Source organism: Haliotis asinina, chromosome 10, assembly GCF_037392515.1.
Source record: "Haliotis asinina isolate JCU_RB_2024 chromosome 10, JCU_Hal_asi_v2, whole genome shotgun sequence".
NCBI lineage: Eukaryota > Metazoa > Mollusca > Gastropoda > Lepetellida > Haliotidae > Haliotis > Haliotis asinina.
The window spans coordinates 6,140,162-6,166,334 of NC_090289.1; the positions used below are offsets into that span (position 1 = coordinate 6,140,162).

The window sequence follows — 26,173 nt, forward strand, 5'->3', positions numbered from 1 at the left end:
GCGTCGTCTGGGTCCTGTGTCCGGTGTTGTCATGTGTGTGGGTTGGTGAGCCGTCATGGCTACTTTTGGTCCTCTGTCGCTTATCAAGAGCGAGCTGAAGTTTCAACTCGTTCAGCAGAGGTACCAGTGGCGCAACCAACCCACACAACACACAGGACTGAATCCTTTTACTAGAAAGCCACCCCCTGATTTGTGACGGCCATCGTTATTTTATACCTATTCCAGCTTTCGAAGATAATCGCGTTAACAGATAAATCTTATAAATCTTATTATGTCATATAGATGGACCAAGGCATCGATGGCCAGTCTTGAGTATGCTATGAGGGTATACATGGCACGCACGTGATTTGACCAGCGTGAACCACAAACAGCCGCAAAGACAGATACATGCATTGTACCTAGGCTCTGTTAGCTTTAGAGATACTGGACACGGATTAAGTCCGATACTCGTTATCACTGTGACCCCTGACAGGTTTAACATTGAGGATCGTGGTCAGTTGGTCTGTAAATTTCCAGTTTTCAATAAAACATACCGTTGTAAAATATTGGTTAAACTTTGCTCAGTTTTCCCGTGTTAATACATGCGTGGTGATCCATGCGGGGATACCGGTGGGCACACTTGCACAAAGCAGTCTTAGCGCTACAATGATTGTTACTCAAATACTCCAACATAGGCTTAAGCTACAAATAGGACAAATTGTTATGGATAACAACTTCTTTATTGCGTGATTGCGACGTTTCGGTACAGATTCTTGTACCGTTGTCATTATGGATAAGAACCTCTTTATTGCGTGATTGCGCAAGTTGTTATCCATATGAATTTGTCCTATGTGTACACCTCAACTTCTAAAATGCCACTCAAACAAGTTATAGGCTTAAGGTAGTTGTAGATAGCGCCAAGATCGCTTGGTGCAAGTGGGCCCTGGGTATTTGCTAAAACAACATGATAGCACCTTATTATGCTGAAAGAAACTCTCGAGGAGGTTGTATGTGACGCGAAGGATTCCCAGAAGACAGTATAAGAAGAACAGAAAATCTCCAAAAGACTGTATGACAAGAAGGATGACAAGTCGGATAAGTGCAAGTTTCCAGTGGCAAAACTTTCCTTCTTGTCAGACATTATGAGGTCCAACCAATCGCCCTCTTTAAACAAATGTCACAAGTCTCCAGTTGAAAAACTGTTTAGTCAAAATTTTGCAATAACAAACCACAGGCCCACCTATATGTAAATAGAAAACCCAACACTGATTGCTTTGGGGCAGATGAATGGTTCTGTGATGCACAGGTGACGTTGTTCGTATTAAATGTAATCAACACGTGTTGTTTCTGGATATACAAACGTGTTCTCTATGCTGTGCCCGTTTTATATATCACGACCTGCATGTGTGCCGTAGCACAACGTAATGAACAGTTTTCAATTAACAGTTTCTCACACCAAATCAACATTGTACAATATTTAGCTTGCTTTTATAATCCCAACTCTTCACGACTGAAACGAACATATTGTTTTCTTTGCCGTGATACGGTACCCCTACCCCTTCTCCATCCCTCTGGTCACGCAATAGTTTGAAATGGCGGAGGAGACAGTGTTTACATTTTGCGAAAGTTTAAAATTTGACTTGTAAGTGGAAAATACTTCACTGGCTGTCGAATCAGAACCCTCCAGAATAGAAGAATAGACCTAAGACCTGTAACGTATCAAAAACTGTTGATTTTTACGTTAGGCGAGTGTCGGTCGTGCTTTCATGTACCCCATCATGCGACGAAAGACTGACAGTGCTGCTTTGTCAAAATGTGGGACTCCTTGAAACTTTGGATTCCTTGAAACTTTGTTCTTATCATTCGGGGATGGATTGAGGCCAAGCTTTTTTCAGTGTACGAACACAGTGACTGCCTTTCGGGAAGAGCAGAACTCTGGTGATTCAATTTTGAACATATATTATTGTGAACGATGCACAGCGAAACATGATGGAGTATGAGTAGAATAAATTTGGCGTTTCGCCAGACCGTAATCTTGCGAATTTCCCAGTCAAACGGAAACAAATATACCATTTTCCAGGTAGGTAAATGTTTACTAGCATTTTCCTGCACAATTTTGTATTTGTGCAAGGCATTCTGACATATATGTTAGACGTTGTTTATGTTATGGGCTGTGTGTTCTAAATGAATATGTTTTATAATATAGGGTAATATGATAGTGAAATTCTCAGATAAGTGTGGAGGAAAAAATCATATAATTGTATTTTTTCAGTTTTAATAAATGTTCTATTTAATTCCATGATGTCTATTGTATTGATATCAGCCATGTTAGTGGTCAAGCTGAAGTAGTACGGCATTGTTGTATATACACGCGTAGTGAAGCGTCGTGAAATCTGACGCATTTTCAATTCAAAATTGTGAATTGCATTTGTAGAAAGTTTCCGCGTGAAAATCCACTGAGCTGTTGTTATGATCCGCCATCATTGTGGTCAAACGGAAGTAGTTCTCACAATAACACTTGTTAATGCGCGGTGAAACGGATTAAAATCAGATGAGCATCAATCCAAAATTGATACCGTCTGATTTTTCTGAACAACCAATCAGAATCCAGTATTTTCTTTAGTCATGGTAGAATGTTGCTTATAATTACCGCGTCATGCCATTGTTGGTCCAACATAGTTTTATCAGGAATTGTATGCTCTCCACTGGTGTTCGTACTATGAACCATTAGTCCCGAAAATACAATGTAAAGAATAAACGAACAAGTAAGACAAATATTGAATGAAAACCCGAAAAATGATTCAACCAACGTTTATTGGATGGACCGTGTGGCACAGACTGAAATCAAGTTTTCCAGGTAGGGTTCTGACATCACTGGTATAGCCCCATAGTGAAGATACAAGGGATATGTTTACCTTGGGATGACAGCTGGTCCAGGTAAACAAAGGGGTTCTGACACTGAAACATAAGGGTAAACCGTCGCCACATCGCTTCTTTCACATCGAACAAAGGGTGATCGTGGAGCAGCAGTATATGTCTACACTGGACAGACACAGCAATGGTTGCCTTCATTTCAATAATTCAGATACATTAAAGTCCCGTGGCAGGGATATTTTTAGTGTTTTCAGATAGAGTCGACAGTTTGAATATTTATTTACGTTTGCAACATATCGTAAAATTTGTATAATGTCTATATGTATGAGTTTTTCCCGATTGTTCAATGTAGTGAACAGTGAACTTTAACAATTAGTTCCTCAATAGCACGTGGGAAATAAAGTCATTCACCCACCAGATCCTAACACTAAATATCATATGGAGAAGAACTTACCCGCCTTGTTTCGACATGAAGGGAAGTGCCTTCAAAGTCAAAGAATTTCCTGTAGCGAGTACTGGCCAAGATAGTTGCCAGTTCCCCGTCCACTTGTACTGCTTCACCAGTCTGAAATATAGAATGACCATTTTCTGTTGCTAACATGTAAAATGCACTGATGCAGCGGCAATATTGACATCAGAAATTAAAAGTCTATGCTAAGATCAAACAGATATGACGAGCGAACTCTCCGACCAACAGACTTCCCTTTTAAGAAGACAATTTTACTAAAGAAGTTAATATGCTCCACAAAGCGGATTCATTACGACAGTGGTTGGAATAGTTCTGACATATCAAGCTGTATCTCTAAGTTAACCAGTGGTTAATTTGAGAGTAATGTTAATATGACGTCCTGCCCGCTACAAGATATACTACTTGAGTTAAGAACTGGATATATGCTAGTGATAAATGTTCTGTAATCACTTCATCAAAACACACGATATTTTGCACTTTGAGGGACTCTAAATGACTGTGGACCATATATCCAGAACTGGATATATGTTAGTGATAATGCTCTGTAAACACTCCATCAAAACACACGATATTTTGCACTTTGAGGGACTCTAAATGACTGTGGACCATATATCCAGAACTGGATATATGCTAGTGATAATGCTCTGTAAACACTCCATCAAAACACACGATATTTTGCACTTTGAGGCACTCTAAATGACTGTGGACCATATATCCAGAACTGGATATATGTTAGTGATAATGCTCTGTAAGCACTCCATCAAAACACACGATATTTTGCACTTTGAGGGACTCTAAATGACTGTGGACCATATATCCAGAACTGGATATATGTTAGTGACAATGCTCTGTAAACACTCCATCAAAACACACGATAGTTTGCACTTTGAGGGACTCTAAATGACTGTGGACCATATATCCAGAACTGGATATATGTTAGTGATAATGCTCTGTAAACGCTCCATCAAAACACACGATATTTTGCACTTTGAGGGACTCTAAATGACCGTGGACCATATATCCAGAACTGGATATATGCTAGTGATAATGCTCTGTAAACACTCCATCAAAACACACGATATTTTGCACTTTGACGCACTCTAAATGACTGTGGACCATATATCCAGAACTGGATATATGTTAGTGATAATGCTCTGTAAGCACTCCATCAAAACACACGATATTTTGCACTTTGAGGGACTCTAAATGACTGTGGACCATATATCCAGAACTGGATATATGTTAGTGACAATGCTCTGTAAACACTCCATCAAAACACACGATAGTTTGCACTTTGAGGGACTCTAAATCACTGTTGACCATCATTTCAGTGTACAATTCTACCGCAGTGATATATAGTAAGTTGTAAGATTGTATTCCTTGACACTGTATGAACCGGAAAGGAGGTGTCCGCAACGCACGGAGGATCTTCTGGTTACAAAATATACAAAATACCGCCCAATAATTGTGACTCTTACGTGAAAACTTGAGCATATAACGCCCATTTTTCATTGGCTTCCAGCAAAAGAACGCCTTTCCTACAAAGTCCTGTGCCTTGCATGCAAATGCATTCGTAGTGATGCACCAGAATGTCTGTGTGAGCTACTGCAGCTTTATAGACCACTTAGAACACTCAGATCTCAAGCACATCTCCGTGTCCTGAAAACTAAGACTACAAGCTATGGGTATCGCTCTTTCTCCTACACGACAGCGACAAAATTGAATCAACTTCATCAACATTCAAATTCTTCAGAACCATTCTGAAGATCCAGCTTTTCTTAACTAGATTTTTAATTAATGAGCGCTTCGAGCATGCAATGAGCGTGGAGTATTCGCGCAATTTAAATGCACTATTACTGTTACTACAGGAATTGTGAAAACTGGCAGAGGTTGCTGTGCTGAGGCCAAGCTTCATAGTATTTGATGGGTAGATGACGGAACCGATACCAACAATACCAAATGTTTGATTATCGACTCTATTCGGTAGCATAGCCTCGGTTGATCTGACACAAGCTCTACGAATCAATCTAAAAAAAGAAACAAATTTCGGCCAGTTTTCATCAGGCTTCTCGAAATTCCTACGGGACGGACGGTTAGAAATCGTCATCATGCAGTTCATTCCTGTGCTCGACTGCCACTTGACCCGTACAAATCTTCATACTGGCCAGATGATGTCGACCATATTCGAATGAATGAAAGAATAAATGATACACCGCGGCCTTCCCTCCCAAAACATGTTAAAAAACGCAAAAGTACGCCCACAAAGCGTTCTAAAACACGTTTCCAGTTTTGTCAAATAATAAGATCAACAAGAAAAAAAGAAGTTATTGAACTATCACCCTCAAGCATCAATGGCGAATCAGATCAGATTGGCAATATGTCATATTTTTCTCACACCTCAAATACACACTAACATTCTTTTTTTTTATATTATGAAACCATCACTATTACTTGCAAACACATTTCACCTGATAGCATATTCCCCTCATATGAATTAAAGGTGCATGTGAAAGATGTTTTTGAGGAAGTAACTAGGAATACTCAAACAACGGCGAGTAGCATTTCAATGGAGAAATGTCATATTTTTCACACATCTCAAACACACCCTAACAATTTTTTAAGTCATGAAACTGTCACTATTACTTGCAAATACCTTTCAACTAAAGGTATGTTCTCCTTCTAAAAATTAAAAGAATGTGTGAAAGATGTTTTTATCGGCGCAATTTAATCTATCTTCGTGGTGAATCGAGAATAGAAGCCAGTGAGCTATAACTTACCAACTTGAAACTTTACTACAAATCTACTGTCCTAATACGGACACTAATACCAATTATTTGACTTAAACTGAAGTGACAAAATAGTTAACCTGTCTTCTACACGTTGGATTTCAGATGTTACAACACTCATGTAACTTAATCAGCTGTTGAAAATAAACCGGGCTCAATCTTAAATCTTAAGACGACCATATTGGCTACTCTGGTTACGTAACGATCCGAGACATACGTTCAGTGGCTTTTCCAGGAGTTTCTTCTCCCCCTCTATATAGGCTCCCTGCTATGGACAAGCAAACTCTACTCCAAATTGTGCGAGGAAAGGTAAAAATACTGACGTCCTTTCTTTCATCATTTGTTGTGTATATATGGTGAAACAGTCCCATTTTTTATGACGTCATCAAACACCTGCGTAACCTCACCGTGACCTTGGAAAACGCTTGGTTTATGAACGAAAAAGCACCGGCGTGACCTCATCCGTCTAGACACCCAGTCTAGATCTACAGTCGAAGTTGGTGACTCACCACCCCTTGGGTAACGGCCCCTATTATATGGTCTCTGGTAACACTGGGAACGGCCTCGTACGCATACACTCAGTGCTGTCTCTCGTCAGTGTAACAGTCGACAGAAACATGATAGCCCCTCCTCGCTAGAGCAATGTGGGTCATCACATGTTTGAATGCAGCCTAGCATTGCTTTAAGCCGATCCTAGAGGTTAAACTCGTTGAAACTCGTTATTGTATGACAATACTGTCTAGTTAGTCTAACGCGGGGTAGTGCATGAACGGTTTGTGATAAAACGTATTAGAGACTTGCGCCAGTCTACCCAAGACTTATCGGCGCTAATATGTGGTGGTAGACTAACAGCTAGTCTCTGAAATGAACATATTTTACTGTAAAAACGTTCATAGTGAAAAAAAAATAATATAATGAAATGGAGCCCTGAGACTTGCCACATTTTCTAGACTTGCGTGGGCTGTCTTGGATATATATACTTCAGGGTCTGTACGACAGACTAATGTGGCGGTGACTGAGATTTGCTTTCAAAGCATTCTACAGGCAAGCAGATGTTACTTTGTAAATGTTCTGTGATTTGTTATTTCAAAGATATGGTTTACAGTGCATGTTCAAAGCAATGCATGTGCGCAATCAACTGTAATGTAATGCCGTGAAAATATAAACAGTTTTTATTCTGGTGGTGTTTAATCTAGCAAAAAGTTCATTATCACTGGTCAGATGTATTTTACTATTTACGTCAGTGAAAAAGTAAGTGGGATGACATCAGTGTGCGAATACGGAAACATTTCCAGTGACATGCACAGCAAGTCATGCCTACCAAGTTCCATTAACACTGCATGCAAAGCACCTTCCACTAAACGCCGATCCTATCAGGTGTTGACGGTATTTTTACCATCACATTTACATAGAAATTGATAACTAGTGGAAACGTATTTTATCCACTACCAGGCTCTCTGCTGCACCTGATAAATCGAGTGCAGATAACACAAGTAGAGTTTGAAATACGGGAGGTTATCAATGTGTAATCAACATTTTGAAGAACATTGTATTTTTGAAATGTCCATAGATACATGAAGTCTGTGACGAAGGCAGTTATTAATATTGGGATCTCTTGTTTATGTAGAAGAAGCTTAGCACGCACATGCACGCACAAATACACACACACAGATACTGGCCAAAATGGAATTTGCAATAAGACGTGCCAAATGTAAATAGCATATGTCATACTTATGTTATATTAAACTATGTGCAATTTAATGATCACACAACACGTAGTACTCGCGTCCTCTAGTGTCATGTGGCCAGTGTGGATCCTTGCCCATTTAGAGATTACCGACACACAACCAGAATGTGTTGGATGCGCCGTTTTTCACCATGCAACGAATATATGTCCATAACCAATCTCTGATTGTATGACTATAATCTAAGCATTTAGAGTTTTAACGCGAACTGAAATACACCAGTGAGGTGCAAACATCTGGTGCCTTGGGGATGTCAAACTACTGACTATCTGTCCTGTACATAAATCTCACATAGATCCAAGAGGACGTCCTCGTTGTCCATTATGCCATGTATAATGATGCGTATTTTACTGTTTGTCCTGGACACGGAAACACTATGTGTACATGTGTGCATATCAAACACGTACACATATGACGAAAGGTTTTGTATCACACCTCTCACCTTAAAGGTAATATTGACGTCCCATTTCAACTCCGACTTGCACCCTTTGATGTTTCCTTTGTACGTCACAGAAGCTGCTCCCCTGTCACTTCCGCTTCCCAAACGAAACATCCGGTTGCTCGCGCAAAGGTACCTTCTTCCGGCTGATGATGTAAACGTTGAAACGTTCATCTGAGTTACCACACGAAACTACTCCCACCACTATTACTAACACTACTACAACTACCACCACCAGTACTACCATCACCACCACCACTACCACCACTACTACCACCACTACCACCACTACTACCACTACTACAACTACCACCACCACTACTACCATCACCACCACCACTACCACCACTACTACCACTACTACAACTACCACCACCACTACTACCATCACCACCACCACCACCACCACCACCACTACCACCACTACAACCACCACTACCACTACTACAACTACCACCACCACTACTACCATCACCACCACCACCACCACCACCACCACCACTACTACTACTACCACCACCACCATCACTACCACCACCACCACCAACACTACCACCACTACCACCACTACCACCACTACTACCACCACTACCACTACTACAACTACCACCACCACTACTACCATCACCACTACCACCACCACCACCACTACCACCACTACCACTACTACCACTACTACTACTACCACCACCACCACCACCACCACAACTACCACCACCACTACTAGTGCTAAGGTAATGCACATTATGTAATTCTTCTGGGCTACAAGACTGAAGACAGTGATGCCAGAGTAACATTACTACTCACGTAGTGATTGCTTGAAACTGTCGATCATGTCGAGAGGTGCGACGGAAGTGAGGTGTGGCTGGGTGAACCACACTTTCTTGGCCGAGGACAACAACTCTCTTGGCAGCTGGGAGCCAGTCACAGCCCAGTCTACAACGACATCGAACCACTCACTCACACAAAGAAGAATGAAACAAAGGTCCTTTGGAATCTTAAACGTTTCACCTACAAAATTGGGTGCGGTGAAATATTCATGTCACAACTTTCCCTGACAACCAAAATGAACCAATCGTAAAGTCAAAAGGATATTTACACGTGTCACCACTTGTTCCAATACTACTGATCAATGATAATGTGTTGGTAAGTTGTCTAACGCTGCTCTCAGCAATGTTCCAGTTAAAGGTAGGCTCTCTGCAATAATCATGTCTGGCCCAGACAATCCAGTGATCAATAGCACGAGCAACGATCTTTACAACTGAAATACGATGACATGTGTCAATGAAGTCAGCTATCCTGACCACCCGATCCAGTTAGTCGCCTCTTACGTCAATCATGGGTTGCTGAAGATCAGTTCTAACGGAGCTCTTCACGGGTTGTGATCGGATTTGAAGAGACCGCAAGAAATTGTTACGAGAGTGTATTTTCTGTAAATTGTATTATTAATTATGTCATAATTATTATTGGCTCACAACGTTATTGTTTTGAATAATAATTATTATGGGCCACATTTCGTATCAAAAATGGTTAGTGCCATTAGTATTTTATCGGCAGTCCTTTACGGTAGTTCTTTAGACTTACCTCCCTTTGAAAAAAATGTAAACACGAGACAACTACTGTTTCAGAGCATTCCACGTTAGTGGCGATGGTCTTATGAGCTCGGACTTTCAGGATATGACTGAATGTATATATGAGGCCTGTTATCGTGTTGTCGACACGGAAGTACACGGAAATACACACAGATGACTGGAGTGTATCTGCCAATATCCGTCAACGCCTGATCTACGTAACTGCGGCCTGACATGATGCTTGTTCTGCGACGCGTCTCAACAACCGGGTGGTCAGGTTCGATAATCAAGTTGACTGTGTATCATGATAAATCAATCAGTCAGCTTACTTACAGGCCATTGTCTTAATTCTGGAATACTTGTCAGGCGTTTCACAACAGACAAAACTATACTGTTACACACTGACAGCACGCTACCTCACCCCAAAATTTCAGATCATCCTTCAGCTCGGCGGGGGCAGGTTTTTCAGCGTAGATGTCATTCAAGTAGAACTCACCACCATCCTGAATCAGCAAACAATGGAAGTTAGTATTTTGAAGCCTTATTCCTCCACTGGGGTCCAGACATTTCACTTTTGTGGCTGGTCAATGATAAACTGAGAGATGTGAATGCTGAACTGCCATACACAATTCTACAACAATACTTTCGAACCAAGCAATGGTTGTTTCCTCATCATCTTTAGGGATGTCAGTGTAATAAATAGTACAAAATATGTGTATGTGATTGTATTGCTCATAAAGCGATTGAACTTTATGGTAAACAATGAGGACAAAACCCAAACATGTATTCAGATCAAAGGTTTGATCCTTGAATTCGATCATTTAACTTTGAATATGAGGCTCCACCGATGCCATATCACCGAACAGCTGAATATCCATTCAGAGATTTTACAATTTTCAAATTCGAAATTTTACGCATTCTACGTTCGAAAATATAACAAATGTATGTAAAAATACCTTGCTTGGTATTCAAGGGGGTAAATTTGACAATTGTGGTTTAGGTTTCATATATTGTGTATTTAATACTTACCTTTATCAATCTGAAGGCTTCGGCAAACGCTTTGGACTTGTCTGGTATCAAGCAAAACACGCCATTGGATCTGTTAATGTTTAAATTGTTAACAAATACAGATCGATCTCTTGAAGTAACGATTGATGTTGCTTGTCGTGTCTGCAGCCAAGATATGTCACATGTTTACTCAAAATTCGTATATCTGCTCAATCCGGTCGAAATATTTGATCGAGCAAAATGTATTCTGATTATAAAATCCGATCTAATGATGATCTGACTTTTCAACTTTCGCTTAACCAAATACTATTCGTTGCATTTCATACTCTGCAGGATTTGTTAATGGCCACATGCATCGCAGGTTTTACAAAGCAACAAAATATATGCGTTAATATACTGTAACGCAAAAGAAACGGCACTTGAGCTTGACGTTGATCTCTCGTTAACCTCGCATATTTCCTGTGTTCAGAAAACAAGTAAACGATTGCCATGAATGCTGGCAGTTTATGCCTGGATGCATGAATGGTGCACGTGCATATCGATTTCAATGTTATGTCTGTGTGATTTCTTCCCTTTCCATAAACAAAAACATTTCCAACCTCAATCTCAAATAATACTTTATTGGGCAATACAGACTATACGACCACGATTTATGTTTTCCTCAAATTTGACTTCCGGTGTTGATTTGAAAAAAGATGCTTTTCACAAAAATATATAAAATAAGTGATGTAGATTGAGAGGTTCTATTTGAGCACATAAACATGGCAACGTGCAGTCGTTTCTCATAAACAGTTTATCACAGATCAGGTTTTGTTAGACTCAATGTAGGAGTGTAACAAATAACACTGGGGCTAAGATTACTTACACTGATCACAGATCAAATATAAATGACGAACACGTATTAAGATGAGAGAGGTTGGTAATATATATTAGGTTATTCAAATGAAAGCGAGAACATACCTCAGAACCTTTAAATATATCAGTAATTTCTGTAGTTCTGTATATATGTAATAATCAGCAAGAAAGCTAGCCCAATTACCCGCATACTCTGTATATTGAAAGGCAGCCAAATACCCAGATCATGATTAATAAATGAGCACGAAAACGCAAATTAAAATGAAGCATGATTGTATCGGATATTATTATTGTTCCTGAAGCCTCATTTCAAAATCAGCTAGGTTGACTGCATAACGTTTTTGAAAGCTTTAGTAAGTCACTTGATATAACACCGATCATATAAATGAACAAAATATTTTCAGAAATATTTATGGCAGTCAAAGTGTGAGTTCATATGAGAGAGGGTAAAAAGGTCTTAATTCTAACACTTTCTTGTTACCAGTATGTGACGGTAGGGCCTCAGCGATAGATTGAAGTTTTTCTCGCTGTTTAAGCCATATGCACAAATATTCAGCCATTTCATGTCAAGTCGGGACCAGAGAATCCAGTGACTGACATCATGAGCATCTATTGACGCAGCTAGTGTAAGATGATGTATCACAACAACCCCCCACCTCCACACACACACGCACGTACGAACGCACGCACACACACACACACCTCTTACGACAAGCATGGGTCACTGAAGGCCGATTTTAACCCGGAACTTCACGGATACGGTGTCTACTTTGTAACAGGTGACCGAGAGCAAGTGCTCGGCAATATCAGACTCGTGCAGATGTTCGTGCAGACAGTGAAGACGGTGAACAGTCACGCTGATAGAGAGTATGGTGATAATAATAACATCCCAACATGTTCAGACTATAGGTGATTTGTGGTTATCTCCACGGGGCAATCATGTGTTACTTTTCAGTCTGAGGAAAGTGATAAGTGAGAATGCATGTTTTACTCACACAATGATATCAAAGCTTTGATCTTCCAGCTGGGAAATGTCCTCGGCGTTGCCTTCGAAGAACTCTGTATTTTTCTTGTCGTATCCCCATTTGTCGCGGTGATAGTCCTCTCTGTTCTTACACTCGGTAATCTGATAATACAAAATGGCAATACTCAATTTAGATTGTTGCATTGATTATTATTATCATAACTAGAGATGGTTTACGTTGTTCTACGAATGTGCCAGCCTTGTGGAACCAGGACTGTTATAGCCACTTCAAGGAACTACGACTTACAATGAATATATTTGTGTTTTGTGCTATTCATCCGAATGAGTAATTCGTCTTACAGAGAAATAAGCCAATGTGAAGTATATATATCGACTCTGGTATTACGGATGTGGATAAACGGAGATACACAACATGCTATAAAATTGTTGCAAACATACAACCGTGTCTGGGAACATTAATGTCACATCTGGTTGTGCATTCATAACATATTACTTAACCCACATCCTTCTATACGATGGATGCTTGTGTGCTGTTGACACTTACGAGTTTAGGTGAAATGTCCACACCAACTACACTTCCGGTTGGACCAACTAATTTACTGAGAACGAAAACGAGGCTGCCTGATCCACATCCAATGTCAAGGATACGTTTCCCTTCAATACCTTCAGGGGTGTTGAGTCCACAGCCGTAGTACCTGAAAGAAAGAATGTGCGTCCAGTTACAAGAGTAGAGGGAGAATTGCGCTCTCAACCCCTACACCTCACAGACATGAGACACAGACCTACACTTCACAGATACGACATATGAGACACAGACCTACACTTCCCAGACATGAGACACAGACCTACACCACAAAGACACAGGATTATATTTCACAGACATGAGACTCAGACCTACACCACAAAGACACAGAATTACACTTCACACACATGCGGCACAGACCTACACCGCAAAAACAAAGGATTATGCTTCACAGACATGAGACACAGACCTACACCACACATACACTGGATTACACTTCACAGACATGAGACACAGACCTACACTTCACAGACATGAGACACAGGCCTACACTTCACAGACATGGGACACGGGCCTACACTTCACAGACAAGAGACACAGACCTACACTTCACAGATATGAGACACAGGTTTACACTTCACAGACATGAGACACAGACCTACACCACAAAGACACAGGTTTACACTTCACAGCCATGAGACTCAGACCTACACCACAAAGACACAGGATTAAACTTCACAGACATGAGACACAGACCTACACCACAAAGACACAAGATTATACTTCACAGACTTGAGACACAGACCATGTCCCGACAGAGGGAACATCACGCTCTCATCTCACACATAGGCAACACATTACAACTAAGGTATTACCTCTTCATCGTCTCAGGGTGGATCTGGGAGACGATGCTCTTGATGTCGGGCGTGAGGTTCCAGTTGTTGACAGTGCAGATGAAGTCGCACTTTACAGCAGTAGAATCATAGAGGTCTCTCAAAAAGCCGTGAATTTCGCTCATCCTTTCTGGTAGGACTTTTCCTCAAATACAGTATTAGCTGTTAGGGTGGGCTGTTTGTATAAATACACTTTAACCGCCAAGGATCAAAATACGCTATGTAGGTATAAACTGCTGTAACCGCCGAGGTTTATAATACGGTATACACGCTCAAACTGTACTTTAACCGCCGAGGTTTATAATACAGTATACAAGCTCAAACTGTGCTTTAACCGCCGATGGTAATACTGCAGATCAAGAAGAGCACTTTACGTCAACCAGTTCCGCTGATGTGTCTTCTTTCCTGAAGCGAGTCTGCTGTCGTCAGCTGCTCTAGCAAATACAGTGAGACTTTATAACTCCACACAGGTATCAGTTGCTTCAGCTCAGTTTCATCGATGCATCTGCTACATCGAACACTGCGCAACATCTGGGGTGTTTTTGGTTCAAGCTTACAATTCCCTACATGATACACATTGCATAAAGACTGTACACTGATGTTCAACTAAAAACGGAAAAATGTGTTCACATGAATTATCAGAGTACCTGACATGCAGACAAAGGTTTATACTTCTATGGAGTACATACATGACACAATGCTGCTATGAGTCGTATTGGCGACGTAGCGGCTACAAAAAAGACACTCAAAAAACAAATAAACCAACAAACAAAAAAGGACCGCATGAATACTAGAGGTGAACAAGATCACAAATTTGTCAGAGCGTTACCACAGTAAACAGTTGAAACAGACATTCAAAACAAAACCTTCATACTAAACGATCAATATATTTTCTTGTAGTTTACCTTATTTCAGATATGCAAAATCACTTTCTTAGATGCAGTATTGAAAACCTCAGAGGCGTTTATATGAAATCCGGTGAATCAGTACAAAATCGCACACCCCAAAGGAAGTTAGGCCTGTGACAAGCAGTACGTTAAGGGGAATCCTGTCCCTGCAATGAAAATGATTCTATAACGATGTCCTATGCGGCACCTTCGGATCACAATTATATCGCGGCATGGGCGGTGGGATAACCTAGTGGTTAAAGCGTTCGCTCGTCACGATGAAGACCCAAGTTCGATTCCCACATGGACAATGTGAAACCAAACTCACTTACTCATCGTGGCGACGAGACTTAATGGGGGCATAGTTTTCTTTCGGCATTTCATGGAACGTATTAAATACTTGTTAATTCCTTCTTTTCTGAACTAGATCTGACATAAATGACAAGCCCATATACACGGCCATGTATTAATTGACTTCTCAATAGCAGATTAAACTGCAGACTGTTTAGAATGTTCCCCCATCACAGGGGTTCCACTAGCTGCTTTACAATAAGTTTTAAAAATTAAAATCTAGACTTTTGCAATCGTATATTGTTTTTACGATTAAGATATAGTTATAATCTGAATCTTTAGAATCAATATACGACTGCATCAGTCCAGACTTTCATTTTAAACAAAATATTATCCAAACAGTGATTCGAACCTCTATGTTCTAATAGCAACATCAATAAGAAGCCAGAGAATGTCAGTGTTAGTCATAGACAGGTATAGATGACATTCACGGCCGTTGGTTGCCTGTTAATGCGTTTAATAAAATGCAAAGTTAATATGACAGTCTTAGCCTCTGACGTAATACAGGAACCATCAGTTAATGACAGTGACAAGATATCATCATGAGGCGATGTGATTCGTAAGCAGTATTCCAGCACTAGTCAGCATCAAGGTTCATATAATATCATGCTCCAGAAGGCCAAGAGAATCAGCCCGATTAGCCCACGAGCAACCATTTTCGAGACAGAATATAGTTGAAGAGTATTATCACCTGGCTGAACAAGTAAAGTGCTGTCTTGGACCGTTTGGACTACTAATGCCTACAGGGACAAATAGCTACAGGGAATAATAGCTACAAAAATTGCTGTGACAGCCAACGCGTGGACTGTACCGGTTAGTGTGCACTAATGCCTACAATGGGATTAGCGGAGTGGAGGACAAAGCTCACTTAGCGCAGGCTATACTCACTCATCTCACATCTCACACAGTCGAACATCCTCGATATCTCCAGGGTATACGCTCCGATAAGTCTCCACTATACCCTGGACGCATCTACGGCTCTGCCAGATAAAATTCTTACCTCCCTTTGCTGGCTCCGCCTTCTCACAGTAGCCAATCAGCTAGGCCGCCGTTATAACACAGCTTGCCAGTCAACAAAGGTAGCGGTCGCAACTGCGAAGGTTTGCCCACAGTGCGTCCCAGATTTTAGGGAAATCATACAAACAAATTGACAGGTCCGAAACTTTAAATCAGCATATGCAAGAACGCCTTCTACCTCTTCCAGAGAACCTCTGCATGGTTTCTGTTGCCAAGTATAATCGGTTAGATAATTCAAAAAACGAAAGTAAGTTGTGATTGGTTCGCTCAACTTCCCAGCGTAGACACCTGACAGGATGAAAAGACAGTCAAGGGAGGTAATAAATTAATCTGGCAGAGCCGTAGATGCGTCCAGGATATAGTGGAGACTTATCGGAACGTATACCCTGGAGATATCGAGGATGACAGTCGAAGGGTAGAAAACATACTGAGGGATAAAACAAGGTGAGAAGGAAATGTTTAATTTATTGAGAGAGATTGTTCTTATTGAGAAGGAAATGTATTTACTTAAAATGCTTGTAATCAAAAGCTTCTTTGCTAACCATGGCAAACCCAAAGAAAGTCGACTACTTCACATCACAGAAAGGAGGACAGCAGATACTACTAGATTGATACAGATACAGACTCAAGAACCAACGACAGACCTGTATACAATGGAAGTGTGTTCATGGCTGCCTTGGTAAGTGTCCACCTCTCTGGACTTCACTCTCTGGAGGAAGGTTCAGGCTCTCGGCTTCAGTGAAGCCAAACCAGCAGGATTCTGAAGTCAGCAGTTGGGTGCAAAGAACAGCAGCACTTCCCCTCCTTCCAGTGGCTATGGCTCAAGACACCTGGATCGAGATCATGAATGACGCCCCTGCCATTGCACAGAGGGAGGCCTTCCACGACTACGTCACCAGCACCTGGGAGGATGACCATGCCAAGTTCCTAGCCTGAATATGGAACCACCACGAGACGCAAGGCCCGAGGAACAACAACCATCTCGAGGGTTGGCATTCCCACCTCAACAAGACTGTGCAAAGGGCTCACCCTAACATTTTCGCTTTTGTTAAAGTGCAGCAGAAGTTGGAGAAAACTGAGAGAAACAAGGTGGTGCAGATGCCGCACGGTGCCCGTCCCCCACCCCACCAATTAATAATTCAATAATATGTAATGTAGTATAATTTTGTGTGAAGAAATGAAAGTGATATGATTAAGCCTTATAAAATGTCATTTAATGTCTGTGTTATGTATTCCCCGTAGGCATTAGTGCACAATGAAGTGGGACCTACCACTTCAGTGAAATGGTAGAGGCAGTATAATTTGTGACCATTGGTACGTAAAATTGTTTATTTAAGACTGTATCTATTTGTCCCTGTAGGCATTAGTAGACGCCACCGTCTTGGCCATCCCTGGAACAAGTGCCCCTCACCACCACACTCCCGTCGTCTACCGGCACATGGACGCAAACAGGGAGCGCAGTTAAATGTCACATGCAACCAAAAAATCAAACATAATTAAAACACAATTATCACTTATTCATGACGTATAATATACACTGCTGCAAATAAGCAAAATTATAAGCGTACAATCGCGATTCAAAAGTGCAATCATTTGCTCATACGCTGAAGGCTCATTATGTGTACAGAAAGATGATCTGCTTGATGGGCATTTTAGAAGCATGGTGAGTCACAAGAAAGTAAGATTCTTTATGGGTACAACTTTTTTTTATTGTACTTGATGCGTATTTTCAGTATGGATTCATATACCGTTGTCAAACAGGATCATATAAACTAGAAGAAGTTGTTATCCATAACGAATGTGTATAGAGATGTTGGGTTTTGTAAATACATTTATCACTGAATTTGCGTTCGATCCAATCAAAACTCATCTCAGTAGAGAAGGTGAACTACTGTGTGGCTGTGTCTTTCGTCCAAGTACAAAGGAGGACTTGACACTGACAAGAGTTTGCACCAGTTTCCGTCAGATCCAGTCAGCCGAGAAAAATGGATGTAGTTTGTTTGCAACCCACAAACATAAAAAAACATGTCATAGATAGATAGATAGATAGGATATTTATATAGCGCACATATCCACGCACTAGTGCATGCTCAAGGCGCTGGTATTTTCCCCTCGATCACTGGATGTCAATCTCAACAGCACATCGTATTTCAATCTCAACTCCCTGGGGAGTATACAACTCCTACTGCCACCAGACGCACCGAGTTTATTGTGGCTCTCATCCTAACGAGGTACTCAATTGACAGCTGGGTGGATTGGGGCACACAGTCACAGCACTTTGTCCAAGTTTACTGCAAGTTGCTGTACCCGCAACTAGGTGTATGCACGTGTTCATATGGCCATCTTCTGGTCATATACCAACGGATTCGTGGGTTCTTTTAGGTGCACGGGGTTGTGTACTGTACACTAAGGGTTGTGACAACACTGAAAGAGTCTGCACACAAAGTTGACAAGGTTTTTACACCCGGCCACAGGTGGGCTCGATCCCGAAACCGAAACCTCGCTGGATCACTAGTTTCCGTGCAGCGTGACGTCATCGCTGACGCAAAGTCACGCAGAACGACAACGGTACTTATCAGTGTTTCTGGCCTCTTCTGTTATTTACTTTTAAAACGATAAAAAACATATAACAATACTCAGAAAGTCAGAATCATTCTGATTACTTACATCTCATATTTATGTACAAACGATCCCTGAATCAAGAAGAGTCTAGTGTACCCTCGTCAGCGAAGCCGTCATTTTCAAAGAAATCGTTAATCTGTAGTGACGTCATGTCAACGTTGTTGCACATATTAGGCAATTTCTTTGAGGTGAAAGTCGGCTGAACAAGAGTAAACACAAAAAACTTTTTAGCTGATAATATTTACATGTGAAATAAAGTGTCCCATACCACATGTTAAGTCTGCACACAAGTGTTTAAAGAAGTTCACACGCAGCCATTACAGCCACATGTACTTTAGTTTCCGTGATGTACAATGTTCAGTACGTTGAGACCAATATTGTAGTTTCATATGAACAGTTCAATAAACAGCGATTTAATTCAATCTTATAAGTAAAACTGATAATATTAATAAAAATGATTCATACATTTTATTAAATGCATAAGCACACATATATATTTATATATTTATAGACAAAACAATTATGAAAATTGATTGAGCAGGTGCGAGTTTGTCAAAACCGTATTAGGATAATACAATCTATTCGAATTCAATCATAACACATTGTGATGGCAGGATATCTAACTCAAACAATATTTATACGAAAATCGTTGAAAAATATATATCAGACCTTACGTCCATATTCTGAGAGTTGCATACATGGGAGAGAAACAGTTACATAATTATAAGAGAAAGGTTTAGATCCTAAATAATCCTTCAATGAATATTCAGGTTTTGTAAAATATAATTTTCATTTACGCAAAATTGATGCCCGACGGATGCACGTGTTAGATATATACTAATCGGCAAACCAATGTCGTCTTTTTCCGACGTGACAAAATGCACAAAGCATGCCAGGACGTAACTAAAGTCCTCCGAAAGATAATGAGGTAGCCGGTCACGTGGTAGCATGACGTCATACCCGAGAGTCACTACATCAGCACAGGGAAAGTACAGTGGTACAGAGCATGTTCGCTTACTCAGGTCTGCCTCTAGTTTAGCAAATAAATCAGTCCAGGACGCCAAACCTGGATTTGGATGACATATTAGGTACAGTCCGACTTGAATATTGACGACGATTCCACCAGTTGACAACATACAGTTGTGGGACCATCCCGACCCTTACTCCGTTTTGAATAGACTAACTACTGCATATCGGTATGCAAGCATCTTGCCTATACTATCTGTTCATTGAAATCCGTTCAGATACACAATTTATTTTTCAGATATGGATATATTGAGCTTGAGGTAAACATCTACATCGGGATTGTAAACAGTAAATATACTAAGCATCAAAAGAAACGTCAGGTTGGTAGTTTCCTTACTGCGACCATAAAACTGAAAACTTAGCAAATGTTGTGATTGTATTTTTTGGTCAGAAAATCAAGCTTTACGTGACAAAAACCATTTGTCTCCAAACACAAATTCGAATTTCAATATTTATGTGCTGTCTCTTACCGCCACCTTCATATGTTGCAACTCATTCGTCCATACTCTAACCCCTCCCAGTTCCTCCACACACACAAACACACATACGCACGCACGCACGGGCGCTCTCTCTCTCTCGCGTGCACACACACATACTTCTAGGGAAATAGATGACTTGGCTCTACGAGTAACAGTTACTGTGGCTATGAAAATATATCTCTGATCGAAAACAGAACATGAGCACAAATTATGACGTACTTTTACATCAGCTGTTTCTGTATACAGCTAAGCTACTAGAATGTTCTTGTTGCTCCAAAAACAATTACATCTAAAACTCAACCAACATCGCATCCGGAATGCCCCCCTCTCGGTCTCTGTCCCAAGGTGACATTTCCGTTCAACCGGAAGCTGACAGGGGTAATGGGGCGAAGAACGGTCTGACTTATGAGAGATTGTTTACTTTCAGAACTCACTACCACGACTGGCACTTAAAATGTTTAATAAAACATATTACACGTGAGAAATTATTAAACATGGGGTAGGAAATCTGAGAGCACAACCAAGTGAGGAAATGGGAGTGTACCTTTGATGGTGACGATATTTTATTTTGACATGAAAAATATTTTTCGATCCGAAGCGAGGGAAGTACGCTTCCAGTCTTACCTCGCTTCGCTCGCATATAAGGAGACTTGTCATATTCTCTATGTTGCGGAACCCCATTTGCGCTACAGTTTGCCTGTGTTTCAACATTGCGACATTTAAAATATTCTGTCCAAACAAAGCAATGCAATTACGCAATACCAAAGAGCTTGATGTATGTAATCCCTGTTCTACACGACTGAAAACCATCCTAACTGTTTTCTTTGCCGTGTCACTCTACCACTCTGGCCACACAGGGGGAATTGTCTGTTTCCTTGGATGTAGTTGCGCGACAGTTCGAAATGGCAGACGAGACGGTGTTTACATTTTGAGAAAGGTTGAAATTTGAATAGACAGTGGAAATACTTGACAGGCTGTAGAATCTGAATCTTGAGGATCGAAAAATAGATCCTTTTCTGATCGACCTACGGCCTCTTTTATCAAACTTATGAAAAAAGACTGTTGATTTTCATGACCGAGGAGTGTCGCTCACGCCTTCACGTACGTGTCTCCATCTCCATGCGACGGGAGAGCGACAGTGCTGCTTTGTGTAGATCTGCATTCCTTGGAACATTGTTTTCATCACCTAGGACTGGATTATGGCTAACCTTGTTTCAAAGTATTACGAACATAGATCTCCAGCAGTAACAGTCTTGCGGGTATGATAGCAGAGAGTAGATTTCTGGTGGTTCAACTTCTGACATCAATTTTTGAAAGATGCAACAGGACATGATAGAGGAGATCTTTATTATAAGTGGCATAAATTCGGCGTTTCGCCAGACCGTTATCATGTGATTTTCCCATTCTAAATGGAAATAAATATACCATTTACCAGGCAAAACAGCGTTTACTCACGGTATTTTTACAAGGCTTTGGGATTTATAAGTTAGATGTTTGTTTATGTTTGTGATTGTATTGTACTTGAGGTAATATCAGGTAATACGATAGTGAGTTTCCCTTATTATATTCGCGGAAGAAAAATCACATAACTGCATTTTTTCAAATTTTAATAAATGTTTTGAACGCATTTACATCATGTCTGTTGTGTTGATATTAGCTGAAATAGTGCGGCAGTATTGTATACGTGCGCAGTGAAGCGCAGTGAAATCAGACGCATTTCAATCCACATTGATACCGTCTGATTTTATTGATTGACCAATCAAATTCAAGGATTTTACGTAGCCATGGCAGAATTAGGAGATAAACGTATTGTGTTGGGAAATTAGATGAATGTTATGCAGACTTGATAGTCTCAAAATTTCATTTAAAACCGAGTGCATCACCATTTGCACTTCCTTACAACCATAGTTATTTGGAATGTAGTCGCTTTTGAAAGGTGATTGGTGTGTGGCATGTAATTTGCATGTATACGATTTTCATTTTAAAATAAACGACTAGAAACCAGCACCAACAAATGTGTGATGCAAGATGAGTGTCAAAATTAATGTTCTAAGTGATTTGTCGACCTTCTTGAAAAAACATCAAAATCAAGAATGGGACATCATGCACGTGTATGGGGCTACTGCGTTGTGCACGTACATACCATGCGTTGTGTTTAGGGGTGGTAATAGAGGGAAATGGTGGTGCGTTCATAAGATGTCTGTCCTTGAAACGTTTGTTAACGTTTACACTTCCTATCCAAATTGAAAGTTCAATATCCCCTATTTTTAGTACATGTTAGATATTGTTTATGTTAGGGGCTGTGTATTGTAACTGGATATTTTTCTTAATAGAAGGTAATATGATAGTGAAATTCCCAGGAGGAAAAATAACACAACTGTATTTTTTAGTTTTAATAAATGTTTCGTCAGCATTTCAGTCACGATGACATCAGTCATGTTGGCAGTTAAGCTGAAGTAGTGTGGCAGTGTTGTATATACATGCGTAGGGAATCAGACGAATTGTATATGTGGAAAATTCCAAAGTTTGAGTCAAAATCCATGGAGTTGTTCAAATTGTTTTGATCTGCCATCATTACGGTCAAAGGGAAGTAGTTCTCACAATAGGACTTGATAATGCGAGATGAAACGGCCTAAAATCAGATAAGTGTCAATCCAGAGTTGATGCTGTCTGCTTTTTCTGAACGACCAATCAGATTCCAGTATTTTCTTGAGTCATGGTAGAATGTTTATAACACACGCAAAAGTTTAGGACAACACTTAGCAGTGTCTATCTCCCAAACCCCTGAGGCGGTCGCAGTTATATTTATACCAACCGACAGGAAGTTAAATAATCTACATTTCTGTGTAGTTTTATAACCGTACGCAGATTCAGGACCAAGCGCAACGTTGCACAACGTTCACTTTTCAAACCTCATGAATACGTGCGCCTGACAAAATCGGCATCTTTAAATGTCTGCTGTCAATGTCGTAGAGGCATTCTGTACCGCAGTGATCAATAATTCCTCATTTATTTGTGTTCTTGGCATCGTACACGTCTGAAATAACATAATTGTGGCCAAAAGATGTATATATCCCAGACAAACGGGAGAAGGAGATTTCCCAGTGTGTCAACGCGACGAGCAGCAAAAATAGCTTTTTTTCACAATTCAAAAGTTTTGGCGCCGATGCGCTGCTTGAATGGGGTGGCATAAACTTGATATAACTGCAATATTTTCGGAAATGACGTGATGCGCAGCGCTGCATGCGCTTCTTGTATGGACGACCGCCTTTATAGTACCTGATTATCTCGTGATAATACCTGTATACCTGGACATTTCGACATAATACCTGGCTCCTTCAGAAAAATATCTGAATATCTCGAGAACTTATCTTGATTCTACGACATAATACCTGAAGGCCACAACTGTTCTTGAGGCATCATCTGACTCTCTGTACAGTTTCCGAATCTATTACACACAGATACATTATTCTACTTCTAAGTGTATCCGGCCATCAACGGGGAGTTACCTATCAGTTCCCATTACACAGTATACTGTTTCAGGTTATAGGTATTGCGTTAACTTGTTTGCTCATTCACCTATACGATCATCCATACCTGTATAAGCAGCGCAATTCGGTGACATCCAACCTCCTGTCACATATGCTCTTGCTCGAATATCGGTTTATGAGGGTAACAGCATTCACAGCTGTTGTAAAGCCTCACGACGTTTTATGGAAGGCATGTGGATCAACCTTTGCAAGAGGAAGGGTGTCGAATGCCAAGAGCTGACACACAGCTGGAACCTCAGCCAGGGCGTCCCGCGACAACGTCAGCACAAGTCCACCACAGGCCTAAATAAATAAAGAAGAGATTCCCCACGGTTTCCAAAGATATTGAGCCGTCAAATACTACCCATCAGAAGTTTAGACTCGCTAGTGTAAATGTAGTCACTTACTCCAGTCAGTTGTTCTAAACTAGATCTTGCAAATATGCCATACTGTTTCAAGGCACTGTTTACACACGAAATGGTGTATATTAAAACAAATATGTAATGTTGTAAAGATTATTGTCATGAGTTTGATGTATTCAATTTGCGGGATTCATTGTAATTCAACATCGGCAAATTTAGTTTAAAATCGATGGCGTCAGGTTATTAGGCCATCATTTTCAAGTATGTCGCACACTATTCGACAAGGTTAACTATTCGACGGAGCGCTACCTCATCGTTAACAACCACTCTCAACGAACTTGGAACTGCGATGCGGGAAGAGTGGAATAGAATGAGAAAAGCTGACATTCGACTCCAGCATGGTCAAAAGAATAGAGGTGGATTAACGCGGTATTATACTGAGTTTCACTTGATGACCCCATGGACCTTAAGTCAGTCATATGACATCCATGGTCATGTGACGTCCAGCGACTACAGCAAGTCTTCAGCCGATGTCCCTGCTACATTGTTAAAGTATTTAACCGATTAAAGATATAAAATATGAATAGTCGTGAAACATTTCCACTGATTATTATCACTGATATTTATACCAGTACTGCTACATCTCAAGGTTCCACTACACTAAATCAGAATCACATGCTCTCTGAGCGACTACAACCATCTGTAGAGATAGAGACATGTGATAGCTGTGACTGGGTGAAATAATGTAAGATTTTTGTGTTTTTAAAGAGCACATCCATCCAGAACCAGTCCACAAATGACCACAATTTTAAGTATTTAGTGCCGTCATTCACCTTGATATATGCATATAGTGTGTGACTGGTATTTTCCGGTGGGCGACATTTTTTGCGGAACTAGAGGTTGATGTGTTCACGTTCATGTGCTCGGAAAATTAGCAGGATGCTTAGCTGCAATTTATGTTTTTATGGTAGTTTGAAGGTCAAACTGTACCACAGCCTCCCTGGCTGATGTTTAGAAAATCGGCGTATGCTGTATCCGATTACAATTTGTGTTATGTAACCTCTGAGACGTGGCTATGATGATTTTACTGACGTTTCACATCACATATGCCGCAGTCTTTCGTGCGGACATAAAATGATCATAAAAGTTGACGCGAATGTTAAAGAAATTATAACGTACCTACTGGAAATGGGGGGAAAACGTTACATTTATATGGCAATTTAATGAAATATAGGATCATGTCTCCCACCATAGTATATGAATATAAAAGCGAAACGACCAAATTGTTGATTCTATTTTATTTGCACTGTCGTAGGATTCGTTAAATGATGAGGTAAATGCAGTAGGCGAGTAAACAAGAAAGGAAACAAGGGAACAGAATACCAAAGAAAAACAACAAAGTGTAAGTATTACTTAACAATGTCTACATCCCATATACCATTGTTACTATAATGATTTTACTAGGCGAAGGGACTAACAGATTAGTTTTATATACATGTAGCTGACAACACATGTGATGAAAGAAATCTACGACTGATAACTTACGGCACATCAACTAAACATTATCATAGATTCCCGTTAACGTAGATAGCTTTACTCTGTGTACAAAACATAGCTTTATATACCCATGTATTAGTATCTTTACTGAATGGAAGGTGTGTGACACTTCAGTCCCAGCAGATTAAAACTCAGTAACAAAACCTGGCAATTTACTTCATAGATCACGTTTCTCTTGACACCAACTTATATCAATCTTCCGTCACTGTAGTAAA

General features: G+C 40.4%; 1 protein-coding gene across 1 annotated transcript; it reads right to left on the reverse strand.

Moving 5' to 3' along the window:
• Positions 1-2,774: 2,774 nt before the first annotated feature.
• LOC137298229 (arsenite methyltransferase-like) lies at positions 2,775-16,373 on the reverse strand. Its single transcript, XM_067830401.1, has 10 exons — positions 16,254-16,373; positions 14,110-15,181; positions 13,256-13,406; positions 12,722-12,852; positions 10,893-10,962; positions 10,285-10,366; positions 9,100-9,228; positions 8,296-8,438; positions 3,308-3,418; positions 2,775-2,937 (listed from the first exon to the last, which is right to left on the reverse strand). Exons 2-10 carry the CDS (start codon positions 14,250-14,252, stop codon positions 2,851-2,853), a joined length of 1,047 nt encoding a protein of 348 aa, XP_067686502.1. The 5' UTR covers positions 14,253-15,181; positions 16,254-16,373; the 3' UTR covers positions 2,775-2,850.
• Between the last annotated feature and the right edge of the window lie 9,800 nt (positions 16,374-26,173).